The 10,086-nt window shown below is 55.3% G+C and overlaps 1 protein-coding gene across 1 annotated transcript; it reads right to left on the reverse strand.

Annotated features, from left to right (window-relative positions):
* Positions 1 to 372: 372 nt before the first annotated feature.
* Positions 373 to 9,763, reverse strand: TBX21 (T-box transcription factor 21). The gene is made up of 6 exons (XM_060082395.1): positions 9,273 to 9,763; positions 2,670 to 2,824; positions 2,198 to 2,319; positions 1,441 to 1,596; positions 1,225 to 1,286; positions 373 to 991 (listed from the first exon to the last, which is right to left on the reverse strand). The coding sequence occupies exons 1-6, from the start codon at positions 9,761 to 9,763 to the stop codon at positions 373 to 375; spliced, it is 1,605 nt and encodes a 534-aa protein (XP_059938378.1).
* Between the last annotated feature and the right edge of the window lie 323 nt (positions 9,764 to 10,086).

Below are 10,086 nucleotides of genomic sequence, written 5' to 3' on the forward strand. Positions count from 1 at the left end.
ATCCCACCTGATCCTGACCCCCCCACTCCCACCCCTACACCCCCGCAGAAGGGAGGAAGCTCCTTTGTGTCCCAGACGTTCCATTGTCTGTTTTCTGTTCTCCAGCTGGGAACCCACAGCCAGAAGCAGCACCAGGTACATGAGTGTAGTTGGGACAAAGGGGCAGAGAACACTCCTCGCAGGTTTCATTGTGGCCCAGGAGGCAGCAAGTGAACCCCAGAATCCTCCTTGGCCTCCCTCTTCCTCAACCAGCTACAGAAGGAGACGGGACAGAGGGGGCTGGGGACGGCTCAGTCCTGGGTCTGTGGTCTACGTTAGCTGGTGTCACCAACCTAATAACACTCTTTCTGTTCCTTTCACCATGTCATCTGCTCAATTGGGAAAATAGTTATAAAACTGGCCTTCGGTTTCCTTATCAAAAGGAGAAGGGGCCCCCGCAGGGGAGGAGCTGTCGCCACTAGAAGGATAGGGGGACACACGCCTCCTCTTAGAGTCTCCTTCACCCAGTCCTGAGTCGCTGGACTCTGGCCGGATGGGGGTGATCTCAGTCCACAAGGAGGGGGAGCCCTGGTCTTCTGGCCCCCGCCCCTCTGAGGCTCCAGGGCCAGGTTCCATGGGCAGAGTTCGCGTGGAGCGGAACCAGCTGGTCGGGCCCATCTTGGGAGGGTACTGGGGGGTCACAGGCCAGCCAGCTCCAGGCGCCAGGACCTCCTGGCTTCGGTAGTAGGACATAGTGGACCCAGGGGCGGAGGGCAGGAATGAGGGCTTCATGCTGACAGCTCGAAACTCGGCCTCGTAGCTGTGGTCCCGAGGGGCCCCCAGCCAGTACGGCTGGGGAACCACATCCTTGGCCTGGCTGGGAAGGGTGGGGTAGAAACAGCTGGAAACGGGATACTGGCTGGGGAGCAGAGGGGAGCAGTGGTCTCCCCCAAGCAGCTGACAGTTGGGTCCAGGCGGGGAGAGGACACTGTTGTCAACAGATGCATACATGCTAAAAAAACAGGAAGCAAAAGACAGGGGTCACGAACAGAGCTGGTCACCTAGGAGCCTGCCTGTCTCACGTTCCTCCCCAGACCCTCCTTCCTGACTTGCCCGCCACCCTCCAGTACCCAGCCCACACTTCCCCACCGCAGAGGCAGAGAGGGGACGTGCTGAGCACTTGTCTGGCCTCAGAGGGACAAGAGGAGGCCTCTGCAAACATGAGATGAACCGAGTGGCACTTACGACTCAAAGTTCTCCCGGAATCCTTTGGCAAAAGGGTTATTATCAATTTTCAGCTGAGTAATCTAGAGAGAAGTGAAAGAGTCACCTGAGTCCTGAGTCTGAGGCTGGGGAACTTCCAAAACCTCTCTCAGGAAGACTGGGGGTTCCACTCTCCCCCTCGTCGTCCCCCCCACTCCCGCCACAGGCTCAGCCCACCCTCCCCCAGGGAGCCCTCACCTCGGCGTTCTGGTAGGCGGTCACGGCGATGAACTGGGTTTCTTGGAAAGTAAAGATGTGCGTGTTGGAAGCGTTGCAGGCCTCTGGCTCTCCATCACTGACCTCGACAATGTGCAGCCGGGGCTGGTACTTATGGAGGGACTGGAGCACGATCATCTGAGAGAGGGTAGGATGGCTGTGAGGGTGGGAGGAGGGAGTTCAAAGGAACCCTCTCCCAGCCCCACCTATGGCCAGCCCTACGGCCAAGCTAGAAAGGACCCTGAGGTCATCGTGCCCATTCCTCTGCCCTGCCACCACATAACTTCTCCCAGGCTTCCAACCCCAGTCCCTAGCCTCTTCAGGGCACCCATTCTATTCTCTTGCCCCTTTACCTATCCCCAGATGTCCATTGTGACCAAGGTATTAGCACAAACAGGGCTTTTCAGCAATAAGGGCACTTTTAATAGAATTGCTCAACTCAAAGAAACTTTGTATCCGTTCCCTGCGACCACTGGTACCAACTCTATACCCAATATGGTACACAAGTGATGGTAGCCCAGGATTCAGTGAAGAAACCCCCTGGCTGGTTTGGCCCGTGTTGGCCCGAATGTGACGCCTGTCTGCCCTGAGATTCAGCTTCCTCCCAAGGTGGGTGGAAAAGAACCAGAGTCAGAGAGGGAGAAACATCGCTCCTACAGAACAGAAGCAGCCTGCAGGACCCACTGCGACCTCGGGGACAGGGAGGGGTGCGGGGCTATCCCATGGGGAGGAGTCCCACCTGGGTCACATTGTTGGAGGCCCCTTTGTTGTTCGTGAGCTTTAGTTTCCCAAATGAAACTTCCTGGCGCATCCAGTGGGCTCCAGTGTTGGGAGAATCTGGGTGGACGTACAGGCGGTTCCCTGTGGACAGTTAATCTCTTTGGCATGCAGCCCCTGGGACCAGACCCCTGGTGATGTGGGGCTTCTTTGCCTGTTCTGGGGGATGGCAAAGGATGCAGGGGAAGGAGAGACGGGGCGGGACAGGGGGAGGTGTGGGCAGAGGACTGAGCCGAAGACAGGCTAGAGCAAAGTAGAAGAGATGACAAACAGAACGGAAGTGAGAAGTGGGAGGGGATGGGATGGGAGGGATGGAACAGAGAATGAAATCCTAGGAGTCAGGGCCAGGGGCTTGGGGGTTCCTCTTGGATCCACCAGGGGGCGCCCAGTATTAGACAAAGAGCATGCCCCCCAGTTCCCAAGGAGGCGCGTACCTGGCATGTTGCCCCCAGCCTTTCCACACGGCACCCACTTGCCGCTCTGATACCGCCAGTGATGCTGGTCCACCAAGACCACGTCCACAAATATCCGGTAATGGCTGGTGGGCTCCAGCCCAGCCACAGTAAATGACAGAAATGGGAACATCCGCCTGGGGAGAACAGAGAGACCCATCAATATCCATCAGCCCCCAACCCCCTGGACAGCCGTGGCGTGCTCCAAAGGCTGTCCGTCGCTGGTGTGCTGAAGCCAGCTCCCACCCCTCACCAGAGCCAGCTGGAGAAGTCCAGGAAGTCTGCCAGCCAGTTGTTAAACAGCCACGATGAAAAATTAAATCACATAAATTTACAATTAAATATATTACATTACAAGCCAAGGTAATAAATACTCAAAAAAATCACTTCTCAATTTTTTTACTATAGTTTACTATTATCTCTGCTCTTGAGATTGTTTACATCTATGCTACCTGTCCGGTGGAGATACCAGATTATGTGCACTACCACACGTCTCTTCCCAGCTCCACATTCAGTGATATCACATGGGCAGCTTACAAGCAGCCGTTATAGGGGTATTTACCACGGAAATCAGCAAACACTATGAATCGGGGCTTTTAAAAATGTTTTTCTTTCAGAGGGTCAGTTGCTAGACATTAGCTGCACACCCCTGTCCCTAGCCTTAGCTTGCTCCCTAGAGGGGGAGCAAAGCCACAAGCCAGCCCCACACAGGCAGTTTGCAGTAGGTCCTCATCTCTCAGTTCCCTGAACCCTGGTCTGGGCTCAGTCTGTCATCCATCCTCTCCATCGTGGCTCTCACGGTGCTAACACGCACCTAGCCCCAGAGCACCCATCCACAGGCTCTCCCTGCCCCATCCTCCTGGGCCTGATGTCTGTAGCACAGCCTGTTCCAGGGTCTTCAGAGAAGTAACTGAAGTCCTAGCTGGAGCTTCCCATCCACCTGGAAGAGGGACTCTATTGAGCACAGTCCTCATGTTCAAAGTCCTGGTTCCCAGGAAAGTGGAGGAAGTTGGATTTGGGATGCTGTGCAATTGTGCTGAGCAACAGATTCAGAGGAAGAAGCACTACCATACCACAACCATCTCCACCACCTCCACCATCACCACCCCATCACCACCACCACTAAAAGCATCATGTCCACTATCACTACCCCCAACACCACATCATTACAACCAACACCTCCACCATCACCACCATTACTACAACCAACACCACCCTCACTACTGCCTTCACTACAACCAACACCTCCACCATCACTACCCCCCCAACCGCCACAACCACCACCCTCCCCATCACCACCATCACTACCCCCACCCCCTCCACCACCACCCCATCACCACCATCACTACAACCAGCACATCTATGGCTTAGTCTTTCTCTTCTAACCCAAGCGGAAGAGCAGAGTTTTTAAGCTGGCAGAGTCAAGTCCTCATCAGAATTACTTTTCATTCCCACACACTTCTCCCTTCCCCTACAAGAAGCCCTGCCCGTTGGGGAGAAAGGCACTGGTTCATGAGTGAGGAAACCTGGGGGAGGGAGAGTTCTAGGGCCTAGGAGCACTTTTGGGTGCATTCTAGTCCCCAGAGGGTCCCAGATCAACATCGCTAATAACCTTGGAAAGATCTCCCAAGAGGGTACTGTCACATTCCTGTCTTCCCCAGACTGTCCTGGGCTGAGAAAAAGAGACTTAGTGGCCCTATGGCCTTGGATAAGTTAATTCCCAAGCCAAACCTCACTTTCTTCACCCGTAAATGGACATAATAACTCCTGTCCATGTTTCCTCTGAGAGCTGTTCAGGAGTTTGAAGGATGTGAAACTCAGCTCACTGTCTCTCCCATCCCACCCCCATCCCACCTTCTCCCAGGCCCAGAACTATCAAAGCCCTCTGGCCTGGCTGAAGAACCCCAAGCAAGAGTCCAGAGTTCCGGTCTGAGGCCCTCGGTCCCAGGAGCTCGGTATGCCAGTCAACTGGAGAAATCAAAGGTTAGGGATGAGACTTTGAGCAATCTAGGGTGGGAGAATATTTTCAACCCATTTCTACCACCAGCTCATTCTACAACAGTGGTCAGGTCATTCATGTTTCCTATATTGTAACCAGTTCCTATCTAAACATGTAGTAATAGAGAGAAGGGAACATATTCATTCAAGTGCCACTACTTATGCAGCAGCCAGTTCACTGAACCAGTCCTCTGAGATATAAAATGTTATTTCCAATTTATACTCGAAGAAAATGACGCTCAGAGAGGTTTGGTGGCGGCTCCACGGTGGGAGAGCAGAAATGGGGTCTCCTGGTGGCAGGGCGCATGCTACCGTCTCCATCACCCCATCCTGCTTATCGCTGGTAGAGGGAAAGGCAGGAGACACAGGAAGACTGTGGGCAAGAGGGAGAGGAGAAGGGAGGTCTCAACTTCACCCTAAAAGTCTAGAATCACTACCAGCTGGGGTCCCAAAATTGCCTCTGATTTACAAGACACTTTGCTGGGAAGGAACCAGGAGTGAAGATGGATCTGGTGCCAAACTGAGCCCCTAGGAAAGACCTCTCACCAATCACTCAGCCCTCAGACGACAGGGTCCAAGACCCCAAGTTCCTCTGCTGCTTCTAAGGACCATCCAGTTGGAAATGATTCTCAAAGTCATCATATCCCGTCCCCATCCTGTATACCTCTGACAATGCTCCAAATCACCATCGTTAAGTACAAATTAAAAGATGGTTTTTATCAGTCATGTTGGCAAAATGTTTCAAAATTGACAATATCTAATGCTGATGAACCTGTGGGATAATGGGTCCTCTCGGCCACTATTGGTGGGGGTGTAAATCGGTACCACCTTTGAGGAGGGTATTCTGGCAATGCCTTGTACCGTTCCGAATGCAAAAAGCGCTCGGGCATCAAGGGATCGCCTCTTCCCACCAACCTCGGACCCACTGAATAGAAATCAGATAGCCACCAGCAAACGGCGGAAGAGAAAGCAAAGCCGTTTTCACCTGCTCCATTAGAAATAAAGCCAGTCAGCCCAAATTAAAGCAGGCTTAAAGCTAAAAAAAAAAAAAATTAAAAATCTAAAAAGTTCTCGGAGTTGGAATGTAGAGAAGAGAAAACCAAAAGGGCTGAGGCCGGTGATCAAGGACGGTATGGGACTGAAATTGTTTTATCAAGCCCTAACTTCGCACACACATACACAAATGCAAACTGAGCTGTTTAACAACAGAGTTATCTTAATTATAATAATCAACTAATTACACCCAGAAAAGTGGGGATTGCCGGCAATTACTGCACACCCACACACCCACACACTAGACAGCCACCTCTCTCTTCCTCTACTGAGAATGTCTACCGCCGACTATCATACACCGGCCGACTTGGGCGAAGCACACAGACTGCCTCCCAGAAACAACACGAGGCCGGGGAACATGAGTGGGCCTATCAGGCCATGAACCTCCACAAACACACAAACTCGAACTCTCAGCTTTCCAGCTGGTCAGTCCATCTTCTCGTCCTCCGTTTCCCCTCCCAGCCCCATCTGAGCTGTCTGGATCAGTCTCTGGACCCTGGAATCACCCCCTGCTCCCCACCCCATTCTTGCCCATGGAGGAGAGCATTACTGTGTGCACACTGAGGAATGGGTCTAGGGTGGGTGGGAGAGGAAGGATCTGGGAGGGAGTGAGTCAGCCCAAGGCGAAAGGCTACGGGGCTGTGGGTGGGCCTGGGCTGGAAGGATTTTTCAAAAAGGAAGAAAGCCGTGGGTGATGTGGTGGTGACTGGTGGGTCACGGGAAACCATGGAAGGACAGGCTAGCCCACCAAAGCAGGAGGACAGAAAGCGAGCTGTCCTCTGAGCCCAAGTCTTCCTTTTCAGAAGCCAGTAGCAGAAGGAAATGGCCGCCGACTTCCCAGATCACTGGAGCCCCAGCTCACAGTCAGGGGTGCTGAATCGGGGGCGGTGTGGCCGTCCTCTCCACCCCACCATGGGGCCCCCAAGGCCTGATCCAAGAGGAGGCCTCAGAGGAAGTGGTGAGGGGCCACTGCCCCCTTCCAACGGCCCCACAGCCCGCAGTGTCCGAAGCGGTCCGTTAGGATGGATTGAAAGTGTGAGGATTGTAAAACATGCGCGCGCGCACACACACACAACAATCAGGGAAATTTGACGATATTTAAGAGTTTCTTTTCAGGTTTGCTAATGGTATTGTGTTTATTTTTAAAAAGCTATTTTTAGAGGTGCACGGAGAACTACTTAAGGATAAAGTAATACAGTGTCTAGGATTTACGTACTAATTACTTACACTATCACTAATATAGTTTCAGACCACAAGTTAAGTGAGCGAGGATAAAGCAGAAACAAGATTGCACCAGTACTGACAGCTGTTGAAGCTGGATAATGGGTAGATGGAGATCCGTTACATGTTTCTCTTCACTTTTGTATCTATTGGAATTTTTCATAGTAAAGGAAATTAAGTGTGTGGATCTAAAAGAGAGACAACAGAACTTGTCCAGAGAGGATTATTCAGCAGGAAAATAAAGGAAAGAAGGAGGCTGTAGGTGTAAAGGAGGCAACCAGTACAGAAAGACGCATCCGCCTAAGACCCCCAGCTAGCCCTGCACCCCCAGAGCCCTGAGGTTCTGCTGAAGCTCCGTCTACCTCATCCCTCAAGACTGGAGGGGCTGGGGCCTGGCTGCAAGGCTGTGGGGAGACCCCTACCAGGCCGCAGGGTGGGAAGGCTTCCTGACCACTCAACAGAGTTCAGGTCTGAGCCTGAGTTCAGGTCTGCCGTGTAAGCCAGTGTAAGCCACCAGCTCCCCTGGGCCTCAGTGCCCTCAGCTGTAAATGGAGAGGGCGCTTGGCCTACCTAGCACACAGTGAAATAATGGAAGTGAAAGCACTCTGAATGCATCAAGGCCTTCGGACAGTGTGGGTGGCTGTTTTTACTCCTGGTCGTGGGGGACCAGAGAAAGAAACCCAGGCACATAACATCTGCATGCTGATGCCAGTTCTGCCAGCTTTGAATGTGCTGTGTAACCTCAGAAAAGTCTCTTACTGTCTCTGGGTCCATTTCCCTCTCTGTGCAGGGAGAAGATGGGACAGGATCTTCTGGGTCTCCTCCAATTCAGACACGATAGCCTAGAAGCCTAGGCTATGCCTGGGTGCATCCAGACAGGGGCTAGGGCTGGGGGAGCAGAGAGGAATTATCAGAAGGCCTAGAAGATGAAGGCCGTGCCGTGAAAGAAAATGCCAACTTTCCTGGGTTCATCCCCGAGAAACAGGAACAGTTCAGCAACTTGAAGCCAGTTGTGGTTGGTGGACAGGTCCCTCAATCCCAAGCCACCCCATAGAAATCATCCATCAGGAGGGAAGAATGTTCCAGCAATGCCCAGATTGAATGCCAACCCTCAGGCCCAGCATGGCCTCTCCCTTCTCCCTCCCCAAGCCCAACCCTTGGTATCTGCTCTTCAACCCCTCCCAGGTCCACTGATGACATAGCCCCTCCACACAGAGGCCCTCGCTGGTCCCCTGCCCACACGGGCCCCCACCGGGAAGAGTGGGTGCACACTCACACACCAGACACAGGCAGGGCCCACTCAGAGTGTTGCTTACTAAACAAATACCACACAAGTTGCAAGTTTCTCTTTCTTTCTCCTTGTAGGAGACTCTCTCCGGAAGCAGCACCCTTGGCCCCAAACCCTACCCCTCATGCACGGAGCTCAGGGGACCCTGAACTATGGAACCATGGGTTCCCCAGGATGGACTGGTGAGTATCTGGATAAGGGTGGGGCAGGCTTTCAGGGACAAGCCTTGAAGGGTACAGAGTGTGGGACTGGCTGCCAGCTGGGACCCATGGGTTAGCTTCACCTGCTCAGGCCCACGGACATCTGTGCCCTCGGGGAGGGGACTGTGTCTGGAAGGAATCTATGCCCCTTTCCACTTTACCACCCCCCCCCCAACACATGCGCACACCAGACATATGATCTCAAAGTACTACCGGAAAGGAAACTTGGCGACCACTTCTCCATGTCACCAAATCCCAGTTTTACCACACACACCCCCCCTCCCCCAGAGCTGACCTGTATACAACAGCAGCAAGGGGGCTGGGAGAGGTGGGCCCAAGGGGCCCCGGAGACGTGGGCTGGATTGCTGTCCACCCCACTGTAAGACTCTGCCCTCCGCTCCGTTTCCCCACACATAGGGGCTAAGAGGCGCCCTGCTCTGTCAGACCCACAGCACACAGTCCCCCTGCGCCCTCCGCGCCCCCCACCAGGCAGGGACCGCACCCCAGTGCTGGGTGAAACCATAGGCACCCTCCCCCTAAACCAGGACGACGGCTCACTGCGCCCCTCTCCTCCATCTCCCTCTTGAGTTGTGCCTGTTGGTCCTGAGAGTAAACAAGCCCCAGAAATTTCCTGTCCGAAACTCAACCCCTCTTTCCCCCCAAAGCCTGAGCCAAAACTGTGAGGGACACAGAGACACTAGCAAAGTCTAGACAGAAAAAAAAAAAGAAAAAAGAAAAAAGAAAAAGAAAAGCGCGTCCCTGTCCGGGCCGGCGGGACCGAGGAGGCTCCCACAGCTCGGCGCTCCTGGCGCGCGCCTCTCTTACCGTCCCTGCTTGGTGATGATCATCTCCGTCTGGTGCTGATTAAACTTGGACCACAACAGGTGGTTGTTGAGCGCGACTCTCATTTTCCCGGATACCTCCAGCCCAGCCGGCAACGCACAGTCCTCGCGCGGCCCCGGGTAGAGTGTGGCGCGCGGGTCCGGGGCGGTGTAGGCGTCCCCCGGCTGGTAGCCCTCGGCGCCCGGCGTCGGCGGGAAGGGCTCGCCCGCCCCGGGGAAGCCGCTGGCCTGGGGTCGGGGCGGGTAGGCGTAGGCTCCGAGGAAGCGGCCCGGCGGGGCAGGCACCAGGGCGCCCCCGGCGTAGGGCGCCCCCAGGCTGGCGCCCACGCGACGGTCGGCCGCGTCCTGCGCGCCCGGCTCCGGGTAGAAGTAGCGGTTCTGCGAGTCGGCGCCTGGCGCCCGGCCCTCGTCGCTCGCCGGCATCGGGTCGGTGCCCGTCAGCATGTCTCGGCAGCCTGGCTCCAAGATGCCCATCCGGGGCGGGCTGGCACCTTCCCGCGGCCGTCGAGGACCGGCCCTTCTCCGCGCGGGGGCGGGCGCGGGGGGTCGGCTGGGCGGAGGCTGGCGGGGGTGGGGCTGTGGGGCGGGGGCCCCACCGGAGCCCGGGCTCGGACGCCTGGGTCCTGCGCCCGCGTTTGGCGGGCGCGCGGCAGCTCCCGGGCTCCGTCTTCAGCGGGCCGCTGTCACTAGCGTCGCGGCGCCTTTGCTGTGGCTTTATGAAGCTCTCTGGGCCTCCCACCCCCACCGCCACCCCCCACCTCGGCCCCGCCCCGCCTCACCCCGCCCCTCGTGGCTAA

This window comes from Mesoplodon densirostris, chromosome 18 (assembly GCF_025265405.1).
Source record: "Mesoplodon densirostris isolate mMesDen1 chromosome 18, mMesDen1 primary haplotype, whole genome shotgun sequence".
Taxonomy (NCBI): domain Eukaryota; kingdom Metazoa; phylum Chordata; class Mammalia; order Artiodactyla; family Ziphiidae; genus Mesoplodon; species Mesoplodon densirostris.

Coding starts and splice junctions, on each gene's coding strand:
- TBX21 (XM_060082395.1), bottom strand. CDS start 9,763: ATGGGCATCTTGGAGCCAGGCTGCCGAGACATGCTGACGGGCACCGAC. Junction 2,320..2,669: donor GGCTGGGGGCAACATGCCAG/GTACGCGCCTCC, acceptor AACTGTCCACAG/GGAACCGCCTGTACGTCCAC. Junction 1,597..2,197: donor CCTCCAACAATGTGACCCAG/GTGGGACTCCTC, acceptor ACCCTCTCTCAG/ATGATCGTGCTCCAGTCCCT.